Here is a 24,762-nt window from a genome sequence, read left to right as displayed (position 1 = left end):
GATTTTGGATTTTATACTCAGAGCAGTGGGAAGCCATTAAATGATATTTTAAGCAAGAGAGTAACACAATCACATTTGAATTTTAAAAATACCACACTGGCTAAAATAGGAAAAATGATTTAGAGGGGGAAGAAGGGGAAGAGAGATGACCAATAAGCAACCACCATAATGGCTCAGGTGAAAGATGATGGTGGCCCTGTAGGAGGCATGTTTGTAAAGATAGATATGGGTAGATTTGGCAGAAATGTAGGGGGCTAAATGGACAAGAAATGCTAATGGACAGATATGGAGGGCAAAGAAGAAAAGATATTCAACGTGACTCCCAGATGCAAATAAATTAATTATGCCACCACATTGCTTTACATGTTATCTCATATGATCTGAACCTCAATCTTGTACACTAGGTAAGGGGTCATTATCCCAATTTTATTGATGAGAAAACAGGTTCAGGGAGTAAAAATTTATTTTAATGAATGAATTAACAAATAGATCAATTAATATACTGTCTCGTTCCGGAAAGAATTTAGAAGACAAACTGAAATGTGATATTGAAGACAAACATATCATTAATAAAATGATGCAAAAGATGAAAGAATAGAGATGGAGCCCAAACAGAGCCAAGGAAGAGGCTGAAGATGCACGTGACAACCTCCTGTACCCCTGCTGCGCACGCACTAGAAATCGATTGCTGAGCTTCCCAGGAGTGAGGTCTCCCAATGTTCCCATTGGCTCATAGCTCACGGCAAAGCCTAGACTCAAACTCAGGTCTTACAACTCAAATCCCACACATCTGACTTCATATTAGCCTTAATCCAAACCACCGTCAAGAAGGTCTTTCTGTTCTTTAAAATCTCTCAAGGATTTCTGCTTCCAGATACAGCAGACTGGCTTGTTACCACCCTCTCTGTTGAGAACAACTAGAAAAGTTGAATGAAATATTTCAAATATCTCTTTGAAAGCATCAAGGCAGTGAGGACTTGAAGGATCAAGATCTTGGAGAGAAGAGCACAGAAAGGCACTTTCCCTCTGGGGCATTTGCTGATTCACAATGGGGCATCTTGGCTGACAGATTCGCCAAGGCTACACACAATGAAGAAAAAGGAATTCCTTCAAAAACCCTTTCCCAGGCTCCTTTTGGCCTTGAGCTGAACTGAATGTTGCAAGAAGAAAATTATACTGAATTCCATTGGGTTGTGGGATAGGGGTTGGGGTTGTGAGGTTGGCGGTTGGGGCTGGCTGGGAGAGGACCTTATTTGTCCTGTTTACTCCTCTATTCCACATGCTTAGAACTTTCAGCACATGGGTACTCAAAAAATGTTAAACAGATGGACAAAAGGCAAACTTTGCATTCAAGGAAGGCCTTAAAGAAGTGACTCTGATGGGAACTGCAAGCTCCTACGGAAGACAAGGGTGGAGAACTATTTGTCCTTTAACCGCTTCTTAAATCACATGAAGTCTGCTCAGCTCTGCAACACAGAATCAACTCTGAGCACTGACATTGCAGGAAGTGACTGTGATCCAAGACTTAGAGGAGATAGATGCCCGAAGATGATTGTGGTCCAAGCTCCTTAGACCACCACCTGAAGCTCTTCACCAGCTGGCTCTGGCCTCATTGTTTCCCTGCACTTGCTCCCTCGCACTCTGACCTCTAGCCATCTGAATGACTTGCAGTTCCTGGCTGCTTTACTCCACCCCCTCTCCCTCCAACTCCTACTCTTTGACCAATTGCTAGTCTTTTAGCTTTCTACTTAAATGCCACTTCCTCCAGGAAGGCTTCCTTGATCCCAAGACTGGACTAGTTGGCCCTCCTTGTGCTCCCATAACACCCTGGGCTACCCCTATGGTGGACCTCACCACTCTGTTATAACTTTGTGTTTATTTTTCATTCTTCATATGCTTAGATGCGGGCTCCTTGAGTGCAGGCCCTGGTCCTTCTTGTGTCCTCAGTCCTACCTACTCAGGGCCTGGGCACTAGTAGAAACTCAGTCAATATGTGTTGAGTGAAAAAGTTAATGATTATGGTGTTAAAATCAGGATTCATGAAAGAGTTCAAGAGTGCAGGGACTGAAATCTTCCAAGTGCTTCAGAGGTCATTGTCTCTGTAAGATGTTTCTCTCCATAGCATTTTCCTTAAACTATTTCTGATGATTGTCAGATAATAATTATAGGATGAAATAATTGTAGGTTACTTCCAGCTTCCTGCCGCCAGCTCCTGGTCACTCTCTAACAGGACTGTTTATCCACTACGCAATTCCCACCACACCCCCTTCTCTCCCTCTGATTAACTACACTTACCCTTTCGTTTAAATATAATGGAAGTCTTTGGCGTCCTTATTTAATGTGTGTGCATTTAATAGGACAGCTGTCTTGGTCACATGGCCCATGCCTGGAGAGCAGGTGCATCATGCCTTTCTTCAGGCAGGACTTTGCACAGCGCCAGGAGAAAGCAGGTGTGTCCAAGAGGAGATAATGATTAGAGCTGCTTTATGTTTAGTAGGACCCAGAAAGGCTTTCCCCACCAAGAGTCTACCTCATTGCACTATTCCGCTGGCTTTGTCTCCTGAACCTCAGCCAACCCAAGGCCATCCAGGACCACAACACGCTGGTGGGCTTTGAGTGAAGAGGCTACTCCCATTAGGACTGAGGGACCTCTTAGATGTGACATGGGAAAGGATTCAAAGGAATGCCAAGAGTGAAATATCTCGCAGGTTTTTTGCCAAAATGCACAGATGATAGGTAGTATGTAGAAATACCTATAGAGGTTTGTGTTTTTCTAACTGGATCATGACTGATACACCATTTGTAAGTATCTTACTCATCTGTTGACATGTCTATTGTCTGTCTCTCCTGGCCCCAGTGGAATGTAAGCACCATGCAGGTAGGAACTGTGCTTTATTTCCTGCCTTGCCCGCCTCATACTCGGAATAGTACCTGGCATATGCTAGGCACTCAATAAATGTTTCTTGAATGAATGAATAGGTTCAGGCATTGAAACAACAGTACACTCCCAGCATCCAGGGAGCAGGTGAGAGCTGCTGTAGGGAAAGTGATGACTACATGGGGCAAAGGAGATGAGAGCAAGGACTGAAGTTTATTGGTACCTCTATAGAGAATAAGCTATTGCAACAACAAAATGACAGGGAGCTGCTCAGCTAGTCTTCTTTCCTTGATATCTGGGGGCAGTAAGTCATGGCCAGGTCAACCAGTATCCTCTGACTTCTGTGCCAACTCATACTTCTGGATGGAACACCATGGAATCCCTGGGACCTGAACAGAGTCCTGGGGAGCTGTGCAAATTGTCCAGGAAACTATCCACTGTGGGCATCCACCCTGGTGCTCAGGGCAAAGCCCTGTGAAGCCTCTGTTGTGGTGGAGAATGGCATAGCTTGCATTTGAACTTGCTCCTTTTCCTGAAGCCTAAAATCCACATGTCCAGCTCACTGTCCCAGAATTTATAACCCAAAGTCTACATATATGTTCCTGTAACCCTTGATGTCCTTGAACTTGTCACTTCTCAGATTAGCTTGGATCTGCCTTGGGCCACTCTTGAAGGGGACAGTCGTCAGAGTGACTCTGGCTCTGTGTTGAGGTTTGAGGACTCCAAGGCTGCAACAGAGAATGGAGAATGTCCAATAACTGTAGGCATTATGATAACCCCAAAGTCCTTTTCCACTCAGTTTCCTGAGTGGAACAGAGAACTGCCACTTTCCCTTCCCTGGTATTAGACCTGGCCTGGGACCCCACGGCCAAAAAGGAGGAGAGTGCTAATCCCAGGATGACGTGGATGAGAAGGTTGGGCACCCCCTGCACTTACAGGACTCTCTGCTGTTTCTTGAAGATGCCACTTCCTTCCACGGTCAGCACACAGTTTGCAACCTGCTCTGAGAGGGGGTTTGAAAATATCACCTCTATGGAGAGTGGCTGGTTCACAATGGCAGGTCCTAGAACCTAAACAGAGACCCGGAGCCAGAGAAGGAGTAGAGAATTAGTCCTCATTCCCCAATTTACTTGAACATTTATGGAGGGCACTGTCCTGTAGCGTAGCAGGATAGGCCACCCCAAAATATGCCACTTTGGCATAAGGATCGTTTTGAGCTGAAGACAACTGAGATAAAGCAGATATATAATAAAAACTCTCTGGTCTACTCCTATTTGCCTAAAAGCAGGACATAAATTACAAAGCTGTTCCCCCTCTCCTTTCTACCAGGAACGATAGAATTTAATCACCGAGACAAGTTTAGACCTTTGTCAGCCTGGAGATGGCTCCAGAGGAATCTACACAGCAAACTTTACTAACTAGCCTTTATCTACCATGAGTTTCCCATGTATTTGCCTTCCCACAATTTGCTGCCCTTAGAGATGCAAGGTCCTTTTCCTTCCTATTGTTACTTCTCTAAAAATCTGTTACTTCTTTGCTAAGATGCTATATAAGCTCAAGTTCTAATCAAATCTTGGAGTTTCCCCACCAGGGGTCTCCTTGGGCTCAGCTGGCAGGGCCTAGGAGGCTCGTAGGCCTTGGGGAGACAGCACTGGAAGGAAGGAAGCCCTTTATGTCTTCCTACTCAAGACAACAGAATGTCAGAGCAGGAGGGTTCTTCAAAGGCCATCTAGTCTAAACCTCTCTTTTGATAGTTCAAGAAGCAGAGGTTTGTCCAAGGGCTTGTCCCTGGATGCACAGCCAGAAAAGGACAAATCAAGTCTGAGCTGACCTGCAGGCAGGGCTCTTCCCCCATCCCAGACCCTTCCATCTGGGCTCCTGTTCCTTATGTCGACCCTGGGGAAGGCCCACAGCAGGAGGGTCTCTCTTTCACTGTCCATGGCACCTGCCCAAGGAACCATCCATAAAGCCTCTAGTGGTACAAGGAGACGAAGTCCTCTCAGATAGCCCTCCCCCTCCTGGGGCACCAAAGGAAAAGGAGGGATGCTCTCCTGAGCAGGCCCAGGCTGCCCTCTCAGAGGGTCCCACTCCCTCCCAGCCAGATCCAAGGGCCCCACAGGCCTTTTGCAGGACTTTTGCCTACATTAATTGTGATGCTCGGATAAGATAAGGTGATGATCTTGTTTGCCAGGATTTTCTCAGGACAGCTCTTCTCTTCACCCAGGGCACTGATACGGATCAGCTTGTCCGTGGACAGGTACTGGCTGTACTGGGAATAGGGGATCGTGCAAGGATAGGTCTTTGCTAGGGAGAGAACACAGGATAAGGTGAGAGTAGCTGAGGACATCAGTTGGGTCTGGGTTGGATCCGGTGACTCCTTCATAGGGAAAAGGAAGCCAACATGTACAGAGTCCTGGTGAAGCAGGTGCTGGCTTTTCAAATGAAGAAAGGGAGTTTAAAAGAGAAAAAATGGCTTGCTCAAGGTCATTCTACTATAAATGGGTGAGTTGAGGCTCCAGCCAAAGTCTAGATGACTCCAACCTCAGGCTTTTCCCACTAAACTGGCTACTTTCCTTGGGGTAGTAAAGGAGGGGGAGGGGCAGCAGCAGGAGGAGGAGAAAGGAGGGGATGAGGAAGGGAGAGGGACAGAGGGAGGGAGGGAGGGAGGAATCTGTGCTGAAGGGTACAGTAGAAAGACCCATGTCCAGGGTCTCCCCCAGAACCCTGTTGGCTGGCTTGACCCCACCAGCATTGACCTAACCCAGTGGTCCCCAACCTTTTTGGCACCAGGGACCGGTTTCATGGAAGACAATTTTTCCATGGACGGGGGAGGGGTGTGTGTGGGGGATGGTTTTAGGATGATTCAAGCGCATTATATTTATTGTGCAAACCTCTCTGCTAATGATAATCTGTATCTGCAGCTGCTCCCCAGCGCTAGCATTACTGCCTCAGCTCCACCTCAGATCATCAGGCATTAGAGTCTCATAAGGAGCACGCACCCCAGACGCCTCGTACGCGCAGTTTACAGTAGGGTTTGTGCCCCTATGAGAATCTAATGCCACTGCTGATCTGACAAGAGGCGGAGCTCAGGCAGTGATGTGAGCAATGGGGAGCAGCTGTAAATACAGACGAAGCTGTGTTCACTCACCAGTGCTCACGTCCTGTTGTGCGGACTGGTACCAGTCCACAGCCCAGGGGTTGGGGACCACAGACCTAACCGCCTCTGTGTACGCAGTCCATCGCATGTCCACACCCAGAATCTTTACCTTCTTGAGGAGCGAGTGTGATGAATGCCGTGTCTTGCCAGAATGGGGACAGAGGACTGCCATCGTGCAGCAGAGACTGGGCACTCAGGTTCACTTTGAGGTCCTTGAACTGGGATGATACGTTGAGGGCCAGCAGGACAAATCTTATGTCCTGGCCCATGTTGGGCCGGCCGAGCAGCTGGAATTTCAGGGAGACCTGGACGATATCACTGGGTTGAAGGGAAGGTGTATCCAGCCTCCGAGTCTCCTCCTGGATCCTCGGTGTGGGCCTCAAAGGCTGTGAGCCTCCTCGTAGGGAGCCTTGGGACCTTCTGGCCTCCAGCTTCTGTAGAGCCTTCAGAAAGACTTGCCTCTCCTGGGGGGTACCTGAGGGCAGAGCACAAGCCCAGCTGTGAGCCAGGCTGACCCGGGGGAAGCCTTGGCTGAACACCCCACCCTTAGCATCTCCATCGACAGCTTGGAACTTTCCAATAGGAAGCATTCCCTCCCGTTCATCAAGTGCTCTAAGAGTCAGGCTCTGCTGAGCACTTCACCCCGTTCATCCTCGTATCAACCATGAGAGAGATGTGTTGCTACTACTATTATTCCATATACAGATGGGGAAAAGGCGGCTCAGAGAGGACATGTCACCTGCCCAAGTCACACAACTGGCAAGGAGCAGAATCTAGGAGGAAACCAAACATGCCCGACTCCAAAACCTGTGCTCACCACCATCCCCTCTACCCTGACAGCCTCAAGGGGAAGACAAAGGCCCACAAATGCAGAGGAACAAACGTCTTAAAGACAGCAGGGGAGGGTATGATTTCCTCTTCCAGAACCAGATGATTGGTCAGGTATAGACTAATTCCTAGAAATTGAGGAACTGAGAAGTACAGTAAAAATAAATAAATTTGTTCAGGCAAGCAGAGTTCCCGGAGTGGTCCAGGCCTGTCTGCTCCGTTTTGGGGTCCCTGTGGGCAGGATGTGCAGAAATACTCTCCCCCGTGTCCCTAATAATTCCAGAGGCTACCTTTGCTGAGAACTTACTGTCCCCAGGGACCGGCTCCACCCCCTCAGTGCATTTGCCACAACCTCCTGAGGGAGAGGACACTTGCTCTGGGGGTTTTCTTAGCCCAGTTCTAGGCAGAAGATGACCTGGAGACATTTGCTTCAGTAGGAGTGGGCCCAGAGAGATGTGAATAGGTTTAGCGCATCTGTGGTCTGGACCCCCATCCTGTTGGGCTGGGTGGGAAGAGACAGAAACCCGCTGGCCCTGGGGCGGTGGGGGTGGGAGTGAACATTGGCCCCGTCAGCCTGGGTGTCAGCTATGGTCTGGCCTGTCTTCCAAACACTCAGTGAAACACAATTAATTAAACAATGAGTTAAATACAATCACTTGAATTAACGAATAGGGGACAGTTTACTAAATCCCCACCATCTAGAGTGAAAGGCTGGTTTTGGGGGGAAGCAGGGATGAAGAATCCGTATTCTGTTGGGAGGAAACGTGTGAATGTCTTGTGGAGGGAGCTCGCTGGCCTGCGGGTCGTGGGGTGGTGACGGGCGTGAGGCAGTGAGGACACCCCAACCGGGGCCTTAAACCTGAACACCTGACAAGACAGTGGACCTGGGTCCTGCCCACATCCGCCCTCTGGTTCCCTGGGGTCGGGGAAGGCGACACAGACACCGACCCCGAGCAGGGCTGGCTCAGTCCTACCTTCTCTGTACTTGTAGTTCTCCGTGATGTCATCCCGCTCGTCACTCTGGATGCTCTTCGTGCTGATAAAATTGCCCACCGAACTCGTGTCCCGGTGAAGTTTCTGTTCCTTCCCTCCATGGACGAGCCAGGACACACAGTCGGCGTTCACCATAGAGAACGCAAAGCGCGTGTCGTAGTCCAGGTCCACTTCTCCTTCTTTGATGGCTCTCACAGAGGCAGGGCCGCAGCAGTAGAGGCCTGAAGAAGAACGGGGAGGCTCGCTGGGCCGTGTGCTGCAGGCGGGGCAGGGGCAGGGGCCCTTTCTGTGGGAGGGGTGCGGCCTTCCTTCGGGAGAGCCTCACCATTGCTCGTCTCCTGAGGAGTGGCGTCCAGCACCTGCCAGCCTCCGTACCCGGGAGGGAGGTCCTTCCGGGCCATCCAGCACTCGTTCCAGACGTGGAAATTCCTGACGGGGAAGCCAGGAGAGTCAGCGTCGACGGGAGCTGAGGGAGAGGTGGTGCGGCCTGCTCTTTCCGAGCAAGGCGGGGGGCGGGCGAGCGAGGGAACCGTTCGGCAGAGGGACAGACTCGGCACACCGCAGGCTTGAAACCCCCGTGGGTGGGTGGTGATGGCGCTTCCTCCCGAGGGCCTCCATTCGCCTCCCAGGAAAGAGCTTCCCTTGGCTGACTCAGTTTGTGAACGGTAAGTGAAGGCCTCCGGAGTCCACTGAAGTTAAAAATCCTTCACTCCCTCTCACGAAACAGTCCCCGGGGCCCTGTTCTGTGTGGGTTGCTCGCTGTCTTTGCGTCCAGACGTAAGGCCCTCCCGTGGCAGGACCATAGGCTGAGTGTTAGGTCAGGGAGGGGACAAAGAGGAAAACCCCAACCCAGGGCAGAGAGCTCTTCAGATGTGAGGGTTCTAAACCGCAAAGTGGCTTTGTTCAGCGGTCTCCCAGCTGAAGACTGGCAAGGGGGGTGGGGCGGAGAACAGGAGGGCAGCAGCCTCCTGGACACAGCCCTGCCCGCCTTCCTGCTACAGGCTGGGGCCCTGGTTTGCAGCCCTGGAAATGATTCTCACCAGATGGTATCCTTCTTCTTGTTGTTCAGAATCCTGCCTGTGTTGTCATAATACTCATCTATAATCAGGTTTCCGTCCGTGTCGTGGCCGGAGTCAAAGTTGGTGATCACGCGGGTGGGGATCCCCAGGCACCTCATCACTGCAGAGAGGGCAGGAAAGCCGTGTGTGGGCTGTGGATCCAGGAACCCTGTGGATTCCTGGACCTAGGGCCCTGGACCTAGGGGAATCATTTATTTGGCATCTGTAGGACCAGGCAGGAGCTGTCTGGGGCACTGGGTTGGTGACATTTCCAACCTCCTTCCCCACTCCCTGAGCTCATGGGAAGATTCCGTACAAAGGTTAGGATGCTGGCTGCTCAGACAGGCACTGCCAGAGCCAACAGAAAGTCTAGCACGTCATGGGTTTTCCTGCTCATGCCAGCTGGGTGGGACAGAAATGCCTCTCCTTTGACAAGGCTGAATTCTATTCCTGTCTGTGGTTAGGGTTACTGGTGGAGACCATCAGATTCTTGGGCAAAGAGTTCTGTGGCTTGGATTTCCTTTTTTCCCTGGGTATATTACTAATGTCTTGGAAGACTCTCAAGGAAAGCATCACAGATCAAGTCAAGGAACGGAAGGAAACCATGTCACAAAAGCTTAGGAAAGTGAGAATCTCTACCTGGTAGAGGAAATTTCCTGAAAGAAGGTAGATAGAGTGTTGTCTTTATGTCTGAGGGGCATGCATTCCCTTTGCCAGACACCTTGTTTTCTTTATCCTCTGCCATATTTGCCCCATTCTGTGCTCTTTTAAATACAGGAATATCCCCCCGCCCATCCCCCTGTGAAATGCCCTGGGGATCCCTGTCCCCTCTAGTCTAGCAGTGATAGCCCATTCAATGTAATAATGCTAACAATAGTGTCTATCGCCAGGCATAGTATTAAATCCTTCATATATATTATCTTCACAACAACTTTACATGGTAGCTGCTATTATCTCCAGTTTGAAAATGAAGAATCAGAGGCTAAGGAAAGTTTGCTGCCTTGACCAAGGCCACCCAGCTAGTGAGAGGCACAGCTGTCATTCAAGTCCGGTTTCACTGCTAAGCCTGCAGTCCACGCTGAGTCCACCTCTCAGTAGTATGAACAGAGTTCAGCATTCTAGTATTGTCACCTAATTTTCCATCCCAAGCATTTTCCCATGTTATCAAATATTTTCCCAAAGAAAGATTTTAAGTGGTGGTTATTTTTAGACATTTAGCTGGTTTCCAATTTTCCCCCCATTGTAAATAGTGCTGTGATAAACATCTTTGTAGATCAATATTTACTCCTGCTTGGGACAGATGCTAAGAGGTAAAATGACTAAGTCAAAAAATATAGATCTTTCTGAGGATTCTTCACACGTATTACTGTCATTTAAAAATAAATGTTTATAATTTTTAGTTTAAACATTTAATTGCTTATACATTTTAGCTTAGGCTCCTTCTTATACTGCTTAGGCACGAAGTCTCCAGGGTGGAGACACACTCTGGATGTGGCCCGGGAAAGGGAGGAGAGAAGCCCAGAGGACAGCCTGAGCTCTCCCGTGAGTGGCAGGTCTGAACAGGGCCAGACAAGTAGGGCAGCCAGTGGGCAGAGCCGATGTGTGGGTTGTAGGCGGAGGTGACAAAGGACAGCCTCAGAGGGGAGGCTGAAGGTTGAAAAGTTGCCACTGAAGGAACCTGAAACAGGAGTGAGGTGAGGCGAGAGAGGAGTATTGCATGGGCACCTTTGCGCTAGAAGTGAGTCAGGAGGGTGGATGACACTCATGGTAACAAGAGGACGTGCCAAGAAGGGGTGGGCGGGCAGAGAGAGCTGGGAGGAGCCTGGTGGGTGAATTCGTGAACGGCCACTTGAAGTGTCAATAGTGCTGTTGACTCCTGCTAACCACGGCTCGGCTTGAGGAACATTCTTCCACCCTAACACAAGTCATTGGTCTCAAAGCACTTTGAAGTTCTCTGTTAGACCAGAATAAAAGGCTGGCACTGATTTGTTTACCAGTCTGTCTTCCTAGGGCAGGGATTGAGCGTTTACTCATCTTTATCATTACACAGCCATTAACAATACAGGGCAAGACCCATTTTGCAGATACTTGGTCTTTGCTAGATGGATGAATGAATGATGTCTTGTGAATCTTTTGCCTATTCTGGTGATTTCTGACTTCAGCACAGCGCTGTCCTGATGGCTGTGTGCTATGCTTAGGGTACCAAGGTCAACTGTCTTTAGAGCATAAGCTTTGAATGATGATGGATTTGCATTGATCCATTCTCACTCTTTTCTCATTAAGGCTTGTGAGAGGACTTGGGTTGGGGACGGATTGTCACAGTGGAACAGAATGAAGTTACAGAGGGCAAGAATGATTTCTTACCTAGGGACTGAAGCCAAGGCTTCAGCTTCAGTGTCACACAAGGGAGCCAACGGCTCAGATCCATGCAGCCAACGTCAGGCACATACATGTTTCCAGGGGCCTTGCTCTCTCTGTCCTCCTCGTTCTGTCCTCCCACAAAGAGCTTGGCCTGTCTATGCTTTGTCTCTCACGTCTGTGCCCAGGACTACTGGGTTTGAATCTTGAGCCTGCCTAGAGACCTTGCTATCACTAAACACAACCCCAGCTGAACTTGTTTTTCCTTCTTCCCAATATTCCTTTCTAGGCAAGGATGTCATTGTCACCATAGGTGCCTAGCACTGCACAGACACTAGCTTCCTTAATTCTTTCCATAACACTATGATTATCCCAATTTTAAGGATGAGACACCCGAAGTTTAGAGAGGTGAGGTCATGTGGCAGAAAGAGGAAAACCGCGGCAGGATTTAAACCCACATTTCTCTGTTCTCAAAGCTACCCATGTTTTTAGCTACAGGTCACACCACTGCAACGTCACCGGACACCCCAGCCACACCTCAGTGTCAATGCTCCTTCCTCTCTGAAGTTTTCACCGGCTACTCCCTCCACACTAATCCCTTCTCTTGCTCTCACATAATCCCAATCGCCTGTGTCACACATTTTAGCACCGGATTAAGCTCTCTGTAATTTAATATATCTGTCTTATCTTGTCTGCCAAGTTACAAATCACCCTAGAGTTGGGCTCATATCAGGTACTTTTCTTGCATTTCTTCATTCCTTGTACAGTGCCGGGCTCAGAGTAAGTGCTTATTAAATTCCTGTTAAAGTAAGGTGTCTTTAACCTGTAAACAAGATTTCTGCAGATTATCAGTCCTGATAACTCACAGGTTGGTATGAGATTTAGGTGACCTGTCATTGATAATTTTGTGGGATCTGAGTCCCTCAAAAAAAGAGAACCCTACATGGGGCATGTGTGTTTGTGTACACACACACACGCACACACACACACACTCGTGCTGTGATGATTGGGCAAAGGCTGACAAGATGTCAGAGTTGGAAAAGGACTACAGAGTTCCCAAGGTATATTACACCACATTCTGAGTATTGATAAATACATACTTCGTTCAGCCATTCGGCACTCATTCGGTGATAAGTGTTGGGCCCTTGCTATGGACGAGGCAGTGGGTTAGATGCAGAGGATAAAAAAAGGAGACATGCCTCCCCTCGAGAGTACAACTTCACTTCTGACTGGTGGTGACACTGTGCTGATGGTGTACTAAAACACCGAATATGTTTTAGGACTGGCTGTGAAGTTCCTTTTCCCCACCGTGTGGAAATATGGCTCCCAATTTTATAAGAAAAATCATTGGAAAGTTAAGAGTTCAGTTTGTTGAAATTGATTCCGTCAGCTTTGCTGCCACACCTGCATGGCTTATACCGAGGAATATGGTCACAGCTCCAGTTCATAGAGTCAAAGTCACTGCATTTACTTTGTCCAATGACGAAGATGACAGTCCTGAGGATGGTACTGTGCAGTTTCCATAGGACCGGGAGACCTGCTCTGAGGCTCTGTGGGAGACCTGTGAAGGTTACCTGGGGCGTCTTATATGGTAAAAGAGGCCCCTTCACAATCAGCGCTCCTAGATCTACTCCCTCCATGCTCACAGCAGTCAGTCATCTGGACCCACAGAAAAGATAAAAACTCCAGCTGCTTCTGTGGCGCTGAACAATCAGAAGGCTGCTTTAAAAGGGGCAGCCTCTAGCCAAAATGTTTAATTTGCATATTTCAAGCCTTTGTTTCTAACTTTCAATGATAAAATACAAGGAACAAGTGGCACAAGAAGACCAACAATACAATGAAGGCCTCAGATAACTCCAAAAGGTAGAGTTATTCAGGACAACTGTCTCAGTGTCTTTAACAAAATCACATGTTGAACAAAGGGTCTCTTCTAGATTGAAAGAGACACAAAGGACATTGCAACCAGGTGCAATGCTTGGTTCCAAATTAGATTTGGTTTGGACAAGCTAACTGTACAGATAAAAGCTATAGCCTCACCCCTGCCAGTCCATGCCAGCAAAGGCCCGACTACCCCAGCCAGGTACCCAGGTCAACATCAGCAGTGATAACCATGTTGATAGTGTGTACCTTTGATATGATGTGATGAGAATGGCACTCCACCTTTGTGGTCTTCGTCTCCAAAACACATCATTCTAGTCCAATCATGAGAAAAATATTGGACAAATTCCAACTGAGGGACTTCTTAGAGGCAGCTCCCAGGCCACAACACAGGAAGGAGAACCCCAAGCAGAGCTGAGCAGTCTTAGTGGGTTGAGGAGATGAAATCACAATTCAGGGAAGCTAAAGTGCCTAGAGTTTGCAGGGTAGAGTAGTGTGGAGGGAGAGAGCTGAACAGAGAGTATTTCAGGGATCCGCAGGGGGGTCCCTCCAAGTTTTGGTGGAGTCATGATCTGTGCAAGCATGGGGATGAAATTCTAGGTCAGATAAAGGGACAAATTGATAAGTTAATTAATTTTTTAAAAAGAGGGGCCTGACACAGATCAATTATAAGTGCCATGAAATGAGGAATATGATTAATTTAACCCTAAACATTCCAAGGAAGAAAGAAAGAAAATAAGAAGAAAAAGTGGTAGAGCAGATAGGGAACTGAAGTTTGGAGAATAGCTGGAAACAACTTTTAAACAAGACCCAGCCAAACCTCTGGAGGCCAAGAGGCAGTGAGAAAAACAATATCAGACTCTTATAATAGCTAACATTTAGGTAAAAGTAACTGTGTGCCAGACATCTTTGTAAATACTTGTCATGTATTAATCAACAACCCTATGAGGGAACATTCCATACAATCTTGATATCCCATTAATCAATGGAAAAAATGGTAGATTTGTATTTAAGCCGGGGCATTGCACAAAAGAAAGTTCACACTGGGATCTAAAGAAAGGTTGGGCCAAAATACCGCACCACAGTCTTGGCTGAGGTTCTTCTTTGAGACTAAGGGCTCAGGGAAAACAAGCGTTATTTACTGAAATGAAGTTGAGCTACTTTATAGAAGCCACTACAAAACTGAATTAGAAAAAATTCTTAGGCCAGGTGTGGTGGCTCATGCCTATAATCCCAGCACTTTGAGAAGCCAAGGTGGGAAGATCACTTGAGGCCAGGAGTTTGAGACTAGCCTGGGCAACACAACAAGACCCTGTCTCTGCAAAAACTTTAAAAATTAGTCCGAAAAAGAAAAGAAAAGAAATCTTGATAAAATCCATCTCAGGAATTTTCAAAGAAGTTGTAAGCAGAGGACCCTATATGCAAGTCAATCATAAGTGGGGATTCAGAGTGTAAAAGTCACACAAGTGGGATTGCTTTGGTTGAAGGGGGGGCCCAGTCCCAGTCATGCAGCCTTCCAGCTCCCACACAGTTCCCCACCTCCCCTTCCCACAGCTGCTCCTGGGACCTAGGACCCTGTTTTACAGAGGAGGGGATGATGCCAAAAGACCTGCTCATAGTCACACATTAGTGTCTTCCAACCCTCAGCCCAAGTCATTGCTGTCCCCACTTCAACCTCCAACCCCATGCGGGTAATATGCAAGAACAGACCAGTCATGTTCCAAGGATGCCTGGGTTTTTCTTAAACAACTTTCTTGAGAGATATAATTCACATGCCATAAAATTCACCCTTATAAAGTATACAGTTCAGTGGTTTGTAATGTATTCACTGGTTCTATAACAATTCCCACTATCTAATTCCAGAACATTTTCACCACCTCGAAAAGAAACTCTGTATTCATTAGCAGTCACTCCTCATTTATCCACTCCCTCCAGTCCTAAGCAATCACTATAACTTTCTGTCTCTATGAATTTGCCTATTCTGGGCATTTCATGCGTATGGAATCATATACTATGTGGCTTTTTCACACCTGGCTTTTGGGGAGAATTTTCAGACAACAGAACATCACTGTCCCCTCTGTTCCCTTGCTATAGTGCAAAGTATCCTGGCTACTTCCCAGACCTCAGCCAAGGGATGAGGTCCCAACTTTTTCAAGGAGTGGGCAGCCAGAGCAGGAAGAGCCCAATGACCTGGAGCTTTGGGGTAGCTGGCCCTGAGTGCCAGGGATTTCTCTGAAATTTCCAAGTAACAGCCAACTAAATGAAATTATAATTGTATCTTGGATGCAACATCTCTGATGATTTTCCTATGAGAAGTTGAAGTTAATATGTTGACATTTTGAATGGCAACACCGGGAGGGAGAGCTGCAGAAAGGAGAACGCACTTCTAAGTCAGACAAGAGTCATTTGGTCACTCTAAGCCTCAGTTTTCTCATCTGTAAAATGGCTGTAACTGCACCTACTGTGCAGGTGGTTGTGAGGATTGGAAATAGAGAAAGTGCCCGGTGCATTCCTGAAGCACTTAGTGGGTGCTGAATAAATGGCAGCTGCTAGCAGTGTTCATGAGGCGGTATGGCACAGTGGTTAGAGCATGGCCTGCAGAGTTAGCCAGACTTGGGAGTGAGACTGGCTCTGCCACTCAGTTTCCTCACCTGTAAAGTGGAGATGATGATAGACCTTACCTCCTAAGGTCAGTTAGGGGATCAAACTAGACAACCCTAGCTAATATTTAATGAATATTCGCTATGGCCAGGCACTATTTCAAGCACTTTCCATGTATGAGCTCACTCAATCTTTTCAATAACCTTATAACGTTCCCCATCATATGTATGAGGAAACTGAGGTACAAGTGACCTGCCCAAGCTTACTCCACCAGCTAATGGTAGTGCTTGTATTTAACCCCAAAGAGTCTGCCTCCAGAAGCCACAGGCTTCACCACTACTCTAGGCTATCAAGGTTTTTAGCATAGTCCCCAATAAACATTAGCTATTGTGGCTGTGAAATTATAGTAAGAATTTTTTTAAAAAAAACATGCTTTGGCGGCTGTCTTGAGTTAGGGAGTTTGACTAAATCCTTAACTTCAACTTTGGTGGAGGACAGCGGCTGGGTCTTACCCATCTCTGTATCCAAGGGTACTTGGAACACAGTGCCTGGCATAGAATAAAGATTCAGTAAGTATTGGAGGAATGAACGAGTTTTTCAAATTGCTATATTTATTAATATATGACACAGTGGCCCTTTGAGGGAAGCCTGGTGCTCACTGTGCTGGAGCTGGACAGGGCCACATTTGACACACTCTGTCCCTCCCTTTGTTTTCCAGGTCACCAAAGGGCCATGATTCCCATAAACATTTTAATTGGTCTGCTCTCGCGTAATCTCCATTCACTGACTCCACTTCTCTCATCACCCAGTTCCAGACACTCACACCCAAACCCGCTCACTCCCTCTGCACACACGCCAGGCCATTAGACACTAGGCTTTTCCACACACTGGAAAATTCCCTATCTGGTTACAAGATCCATTCTCGGCCTGCAGTCTTGTGCCTGCTTCTGGAATGACTCATACCTCCCACCTCACCCAGATCTCTGTGACTTTGGGTTTCAAAACTGCTGATTCCCTTGTTTCTTATCCCTGGGCATTCAAAGCATGCAACTCATGATCGGGCCCTGCAGCTGCAGAGGAGTAAGCTCTGGACTCACTGATCGTCATCATCAACCTGTGCGGTCACTCTCTGTCGGTGTTGACAGAAGCCTCCTCGTGCCCTTGGACTGAGGGCTGGCACTGTCTGTGCAGCAGCCTGGGGCTCTCTGAGCTTCCTCCAGGGCGGTCACATTCTTCCAAGAGCCCAGAGACGGGCCCAGCACACAGACTGCATCAAGCTTTGTCAAACAGGGAATTTCTACGCAGAAGGCCTGAGCCCTCAATAAACAGCAAGTTATGGGCAGATCAGGCCTCCTTGGATTCAACCACAGAGTCATGTGAGAGAAAGCCTTACTTGGCCTCATTCCCAGCTGACACGACTGATAACTTCCTGATTGTGACCCCAGTCAGGACATGCATGCCAAGAAAGAGGCTGAGAGCCCGCCTAGGCGTGGGAGCAGGTGAGGGTGAGGAACAGGGGCATCCTTAACTTCCTGGCCTGAGTCAGATGGCCAGGCCCTCTGACCTTGTGACAACTCCAAGTTCAAGGTCATTTTACTTGGCTGCCATCTCACTCTGGCCCCATGGCCCACACCACAGCCCAGACACACATTTTCCTTCCACTTGCGTATCTTCATTGAGCCTGTTCTCTGTGCTCAGAAAGGGTACTAGTCAGTTCGCAAGTTTTCTAATTACTTGGCCTCTGGTCTCATGTCTACCTTGGACCTGGACAATTCCCAGCCAGGCTCTTAGGAATGTTAGGTTGTCCAAGCTCAGAAGGGCACCAGGTGTCCTGGGAAGTGTGATTGTCATTTCAGAACCATGGTCTGAAATAAGCCCAAATGTGTGAAGCCTGGGTCTGTGATGAGGCATTTTGGAGGGAAAGGGCTTCCTTCCAAATGTGCCTGGGTGGGCACTGTGTGAGACTGGGACAAGAAAAGTCCAGAGGGCGCATACATGTGCTGCTACGCTTTCCGTCTCTCCATGGGGCCCTTGCCACCTCCTACCTGTGCACATGACGGCAGCAAAGACCCAGCACTGCCCGTAGCGCACGGGCTGGCAGCCTGTGGCATGCCACTGCTTCAGGATGGCCACGCTGCCCATCCACTCCGCAGGGTTGACGCCGTCCGTGTAATTCTCACTCCAGTTTCCATTGAGCACCCCACTGTCATCATTGCTGTTGATCTGAAGAGCACCCATGTGGGGAAGTGTTAGAAACATCATTTCTTCAGCAAGATGTGATGTGGGGGCTGCCTTGGAAGGCCCACAGGCTGACACACAGAAGAGACCTTTGACCTCATTTTACTGGGGACTTCCAGACCTGCTAGGGAAGGGCTGGAGGTGTGGGCCGGCTATTCTGTCTTGTGCTCTGCTGTTAATTAGTTTATTATTCTGTTTCTAAATGCCCCCTTACCCCATATCCTCCCATCCTCTGTAAAGCTGGATCCTGGCTCTGAGAGCTTTTAAAAATACTCAGAACAAAAGAAATTTAGAAACAAGACCATTTCCCAAACCGGAGCTACACTCAGCCCTTCCCAAAATATGCAATTTGGAATTAATAGAGGTGGTAGCCAGAACTCAGCTATTTCAGAGCTCGATTGAGAAAACTTGTCACCTACATTCTGGTGTCAGTGTCATACAAAATAGCTTTGCCAGGGGGTCCCTCCTCTCACCTCCTCATTCCCCCATCTCAGCAGGCGACTGTGAGTGGACAGGGCTCCCCACACAGCTTCCTCCCTCCCTGGGCACCCCGGGGACCTCACCATGGCGCACACCACTCTGCTGACATAGATGGGGCTTCCCCGCAGGGCACAGTCTATGGCTGGGTCAATCTGGAAGTGCAGGCTCTTATCCAGCAACGTCAGGCAGATGTCTATGATGTTGTCTTCAAACTGCAGGGGGAGATGCAGACTGGGGAGGCTTGGCACATGGGAGTGTGTAAACTATACATGGCCCACCACACCCAGCTCTCCGAGGGAGTGTATTTGTGGAATACAAACCCATTGGAAGATTACTGTCAAATACAACAGCTATGGCCTGCCTCCCATTCAGGGGTGGGGTCTCAAAGTTCTGGGGTCACAACTCACCTGGTGTGTGTGCCCTGCACGTCAAATCCCTCCCCCTTCCTTTGGAAGTGACTGTTGCTGCTGCTGGGTTTTGTTTTGTTTTATTTCCAGTGAATATGACTGGCTGAAAAGTCCGTTTCTCCCTCTTCTCCCCTCAATCTCCACACTCCTGGAGCCCCTGGAATGTTCTCGCTAGAACCACATTGCTTCACGCACCTGCTGACTCAGCCTGTCATTGGCAGCTACTGCTGAGGTGATGGCATCAACCTGCCATGGCACCCGCAATTCAGTGGGGCTCTAGACTGACTAATGGCATGTGAAACTTCCCACCCAAGACAGGCTGGCTCCTCCTGGTCCTTCCAACGGGGTGTGACTGCCACGCCCTCTGAGGCCTTCCCCAGCCCCCAGCCTGGTTTAACTCCGTAGTCCTGGGTACATCCCCTCTACTCGTCAGACTCAGTTATGTGCTGTGGTCAAGGTCCATCTTTCCTGCCTGAGTGATGTTCTGTCTCAATCCAGCTGTCTTCACAAGGCTAGACCCCAGACCCGGCACTGTGCCCAGCACACAGCAGGGCACATGTGTATTGAACGAGTGTGAATGATTGCATTTATTTCCCTGAAACACTGAGCAGTAAGCAGAATCAGGAGGCTTTTCTGACCTGGCTTCCCCTGGGGACAGTCTGACCATTTCACTTTCCCGCTTTAAAATGTTCAAAGGTCCCTATGGTCTAGAAAATCAAAGATCCAACCTCCTTTAGGAGTCCCTCCCAGATCTGGACCCCTATCTCTCGAGCCTCATGTCTCAATAATCCCCCCAACCACCATCGTTTTTCCTCCAGCAACACGAAATTCCATGTAACTCCTGAAGTAGGCCAAACCATTTCTCCCCTTTGTGTCTTTGTTCATGTCTTCCCTCTGTCTGAGATGTTTTCCCCACTTCCCTTCACTTGGCTAACTCAGTTCAAGCATCTCCTCCTCCAGGAAGCCTCTCTTGATACTCCCAGGTCCAACCGAGAGCTCTTCCTCCTGCTTCCAGAACACTCTGCACCCGTCTCTCAGTCTCTACATATCCCACTGCATCCCCACTACACTGTGAGATCAGGGACAGTGTTTTATTCATTTTCCTAACTCTAGCACTTACACCTTGCCTGGTGCAATATGCCTTTAATGAGGTAGAGAGACAGAAGCAGAGGGACCCAGGGCTCAGAAAACAGCAACTCTTCCCTTCTGTTTCTCACAGACAACAGCAAACTCCTGTCCAAGGGCTCTCCAGGACCCCCAATCTGTCCATGCTGAGTGAGGGTGTGGGGATGTGAGTTGGGGACAGTCCAGGCTGCTATGCCTCATGTTGGCTATAGCGACCCCTGGGCCCAGGCTGGGCCGGCAGGCCATGGGTATTGGAGTTTTATTTGGGCAAGTCCAGGAGAGGAACCGCATTAAGCTGATACAAGGCTCCATGGGGACCCCCAGGGTTTTCCAGCTGACACCCCTTCTGAGTGGCCAAGGGCTGATCTTCTCCCTCCCACGGTGCTCCTGGCGCGGGGGCACAGCCCACAGAACCCTCTTCCCTAGCCTGGCACCAGGCTTCCTGGAGCACCTGCTGCAAGTCGAACTTTAAATGCGAGGCCAGCTTTCAGAAAGGCAGGAGCTGCCAAGCATTGCAGTTAATATGACACTATTTTTACATATAAAATAATGTTTTAGAACATGTGTAGAAAGGAAAATGCAGAGGAACCTACAGCAAGCTGGTGACTTTGCTTAGGATGACCTTCATGTATCGATGTTTGTAATATTTCTTTGCAAAGTTTTAAAAACAATTATGTGTTAACTTTTATAATGAAAAAGATATACCATCAAACAAACAAATGAGTAAAGAGGCAGCAGTCATGGCGAGGAAGACGCATGCTGCCCATCAGCCCCGCTTGTGGCTGAGATGTTCAGGGGCAGGTTGTCCTCAGTTTGAGAGAACTGATGCCAGGGCCCACCGCCAGGGGTTGAGAGGATGAAGTGAGAAGGTGGAAAATGGGACCTGCCAGAAACACAGTTTAACAAACAAAACTACCAGGCACCACAGCTGATGCTGCCCCCTTCATCCTCACCTTCACACCTAGTGGAACTGCTGGGCGGGTGCCTTTAGCTGCCCTCCCCCTTAGATCCTGTTGTCCAAATCAGACATGACCAGCAAGGACGCACCTCCTGCTTCCTATGGCTGCTCCTGTAGCAACCTGGGCTCCCATCACAGGTCTCCCTGGTGCCCTTAGCTAGCGCTGGTCAGCAGTTCTGGCAAACCTCGCACACATCCCGCTCCCCTCTCCCCACAAGCCCAGGGCCTGGATGGCCACGAGCAGGCTGAGACTCACCTGTCCATAGTTCCAGGGGCACGGGCGGATCCAGTTCTTGTTCCCTTGGTAGATGAAGCCGTAATCATTCATGACATACTCTTGCCGCTGGGGCTCACTGTCCAAGTAGACAGCATCCTCTAGGAATCAAGCGGGAGGGCGCAAAGCAGAAAAGTCATATTGCCCCCCCTGCCCATCCGCATCCCCGCAGGCCCATGGAAACTGTGAAGAGAGCACCTGGCGACACCAGAGGGGCACAAGGGGGCAGGTCTTGGGGATTCCGTGGCCCCAGCACCAGCAACAGGCTCAATATAAACATAAAGTGGAATAGTAAAAATGTACCTTTGGTGGAATTTCTTGGTTTCCAATCACATTTGCACCCTGGCCCCATGTTAAGGTTGAGAAAACAGGCTCATAGTGATCAAGTAACTCCCCAAATCACACCTAAGTAACAGAGCTGGAATTTGAGCACAGCCCATGTGATTTCCTATTCTGTGCTCTTTCTGCTGTACTAATCTTGGATGGAAAAGAACAAACCAGAACTTAAGGTTTGGCATTGACCTCAGCATTCCTTTTGTAGAAATTTAATCTAAGGAAAGTATTTAGGATGTGCACAAAGATGTAGATGCCAATCTGTTCATTAAGTGCTGTTTATAATACTGAAAAGGGAAGGACCTAAGTGCCCTGTTCTTGGAGACTGGTTAAAGAGCTTTAGTTCCTCTCCACCACGAAATTCTGCATAGTATTAATATAAGGTGGCAGAATTGTATATATGGACACAGAAATCACATGTGATCTATTAGGTTTAAATACGTCATAAAACAATGTGTACACCATGAACTGACTTTTGTTAAAAATATATATGTATATGAATAGACAATTTTGAAGCTTATCCCAAGACATTAATTGTAATTGTGTTTTTTTTCCTTTTGGCCTATTGGTATTCTCTAGATTTTCTGAAAGGAACATGCTGTTTTTATGATATAAAAAAATTAGCTATTTAAAGTTAAGAACAAACAAACAGAAGGTCATGGGGGCAGATGTTCTCTTTGCAGTGTCCTGGAACTGTCTGGAAGCTTTGCCTGACCCTGAGGGGAAGGGGCCCCCTCGCCTCCCCAGAGGCAGCCTCAGACACAGCCTGACAGGACCTCAGTGCAGGAGGACTCCTTGCTGAGATGTGTGTTATTGAGGGTTTGGACCGGTGTGGTGAGAAGCTACAGGGTCAGGGGCAAAACCACACACATCCCTCTTCACAGCCAGGGCCAGCAGTGGCCTGAGCCACAGGGCTTCCCAGCCAGTATCCTCCCCCTCCCGCAGTGCCATGGGGCGCGGTGATGGGGCAGCTGATCCTGTCTTCATACCAATCCCCAGCCCCAGCGCTGGGTCTCCCTAGGGCACAGTGCTGCACAAGCTCAGGAGAGAAGGCCGTGTAGTTACCTCTTTCCTCCCCACATCTCAGAAGACCCTCAGTACAAATCTGAAACCCACGGTCTTGGAGGCCAGGAGGGGTACATGTGTATGTATGTAAGAGAGAGATAGAAGCAGAGACAGAGAGAAGACAGACAACTGGCCCTTCTTGATCCAGTGGCTGGGCCTCTTCCCCTGGCTGGTGATTGAGAATTCTGAGCGACTCAGGGACAAGGAGGTAGGAGGTGGTTAGAGGTGTTAGAACCCAGCCAGGGTTCTGGGTCCTGACACAACCCAGCAGGCCCTCTTCCAGGGAGAGGGATAAGATTGGGGGAGAACTTAGAAGGAGGTGGGGACAGGAAGGAGATCATCCCCAAGTCAGAAGCAAAAGTTGGTGGAGTCTGGCCTCTGAGGAAAGGCACACCAGACGCATTCCCTATCCCTGACTCCTTCTGTCCTTCCGACTCTCTCCTGGTTTGTGCTCCATTCTGCCCACACCGTGTCCTTATGTCTGTCTATGTATCTACCCACACCCCCAAGTAGATTTAGAGGACAGGGCTTGTGGGACAGGTAGTGTGGGATAGTCACTGTGGCTTTGTTTGTAGAAGAAAAAAACTGGAGACAGCCAAAAATAGGGAACTAGTTAAAAACATTTGGTACATCCAAACAGTAGAATAATTGTAACCATTAAGAAGAATGTTCTGATAGAAAAACATGTCCAAAGTTGAACTGTTGGCCGGGCGTGGTGGCTCACGCCTGTAATCCTAGCACTCTGGGAGGCCGAGGTGGGCGGATCGTTTGAGCTCAGGAGTTCGAGACCAGCCTGAGCAAGAGCGAGACCCCACCTCTACTAAAAATAGAAAGAAATTATATGGACAGCTAAAAATATATATTGAAAAAATTAGCCGGGCATGGTGGCGCATGCCTGTAGTCCCAGCTACTCGGGAGGCTGAGACAGGAGGATCGCTTGAGCTCAGGAGTTTGAGGTTGCTGTGAGCTAGGCTGACGCCACGGCACTCACTCTAGCCTGGGCAACAGAGTGAGACTCTGTCTCAAAAAAAAAAAAAAAAAACAAAGTTGAACTGTTAAATGAAAAAAGAAAGTTGGAGAATAGTATGTATTACATAATCCTGTTTGTGGTATGCATTGTAGAATCACACACATACACACAAATATGCACACATATTTGGTTAAGCACAGAACGCTTTCATAAGGCTTCACAAGAAAATGTTAACATTTCTTGTTCCACTGGAGAACGGAACTTGGATATTGGGAGGTTTTACTTTTTGCCTTATACCTTTCATTTATTTTCTTTTTTTTCTTTTTCTTTTTTGGTTTTACCCTTCACTTTATTCCACAAATAGTCAATGTAGGGCATTTTTTACTTTTATAATGAAAAACTCAAGTTAACTTAAAAATGCACGATAAAGGTAGATGTTAACAATGGTTAAACTTAATTATAATAGTTTTTCTGTTTAAGTAAAGATGATTTGGTTCAAAATTTGGAAATTCTAAATAACTAAATAAATAGCAAGGTCTCCCTGCCCTGGTTAGGGGTGGTTGGGGTGGGCGCTGAGTGCATGGGATTGGGGTGGTTTGTGGGCAGACCAGGAGCAGGGTCTAGAAACCGTCAAGCCTGTTTCTCTGGCAGCACTGATAGAGATGAGGGACCCCTCGTGGGCACCCTGCCTTACCTGGGCACCAGGGATTGAAGAGCAGGATGAACTCCCCAAGCTGGTAGGCTGTGACAGACCCCTGGAAGGGGTCAATGTGAATTTTCAGGAGGTACCGACCCACAGCCGCCGTGGGAGAAGCACACAGGCTCACCTCCAGGGAAGTGGGCCCATTGGTTTCTAGAGAGGCGATCCAGGGGCTGGGGCCACCACGGCCTGTCAGGCTGAACACGGCCCGAGTCCCCTTGGCCAGGTCTGGGAGGGGTCCTAGGAGGGAAGTAGAGCTGAGACCCTCTGTGGTGAGCTTCCAGCCCCTCCCAAAGTTCCCCCAACACACACGCACGCGTGCGCATACACTCCCCCCCACCCCACACACACACAGCCCCTGTGAGCCAGCTGGGGTCCTCACCAGTCTCAGTCACGAAGATGATGTTGTCCAGGCCTGGCTGGAAGCTCCCGTTACTGAAGTACAGGGTGATGCTGAAGGC

General features: G+C 48.6%; 1 protein-coding gene across 1 annotated transcript; it reads right to left on the bottom strand.

Annotated features, from left to right (window-relative positions):
• Positions 1 to 3,113: 3,113 nt before the first annotated feature.
• On the bottom strand, positions 3,114 to 21,320 carry TGM5 (transglutaminase 5). The gene is made up of 10 exons (XM_069460916.1): positions 21,216 to 21,320; positions 18,553 to 18,681; positions 17,797 to 17,974; positions 8,897 to 9,035; positions 8,182 to 8,285; positions 7,838 to 8,077; positions 6,145 to 6,510; positions 5,022 to 5,182; positions 3,815 to 3,948; positions 3,114 to 3,606 (listed from the first exon to the last, which is right to left on the bottom strand). The coding sequence occupies exons 1-10, from the start codon at positions 21,285 to 21,287 to the stop codon at positions 3,453 to 3,455; spliced, it is 1,677 nt and encodes a 558-aa protein (XP_069317017.1). The 5' UTR covers positions 21,288 to 21,320; the 3' UTR covers positions 3,114 to 3,452.
• Positions 21,321 to 24,762: the final 3,442 nt, after the last annotated feature.

The sequence above is a fragment of the Eulemur rufifrons genome, chromosome 2, assembly GCF_041146395.1.
Source record: "Eulemur rufifrons isolate Redbay chromosome 2, OSU_ERuf_1, whole genome shotgun sequence".
NCBI classification, from domain to species: Eukaryota; Metazoa; Chordata; class Mammalia; order Primates; family Lemuridae; genus Eulemur; species Eulemur rufifrons.
Note: the sequence above shows the minus strand (reverse complement) of the source record. Positions and strands in the feature narration are given on the sequence as shown.

Bases quoted from the DNA above. Each gene is read 5' to 3' on its own strand.
- TGM5 (XM_069460916.1), bottom strand. From the start codon at position 21,287: ATGAATGATTACGGCTTCATCTACCAAGGGAACAAGAACTGGATCCGC. The intron at 17,975-18,552 runs GTGAGGTCCCCG...GGTGCTCTTCAG, and splicing joins GCAGAGTGGTGTGCGCCATG to ATCAACAGCAATGATGACAG. The intron at 3,949-5,021 runs GTAGGCAAAAGT...GTCTCTGTTTAG, and splicing joins ATCCGAGCATCACAATTAAT to GTTCTAGGACCTGCCATTGT.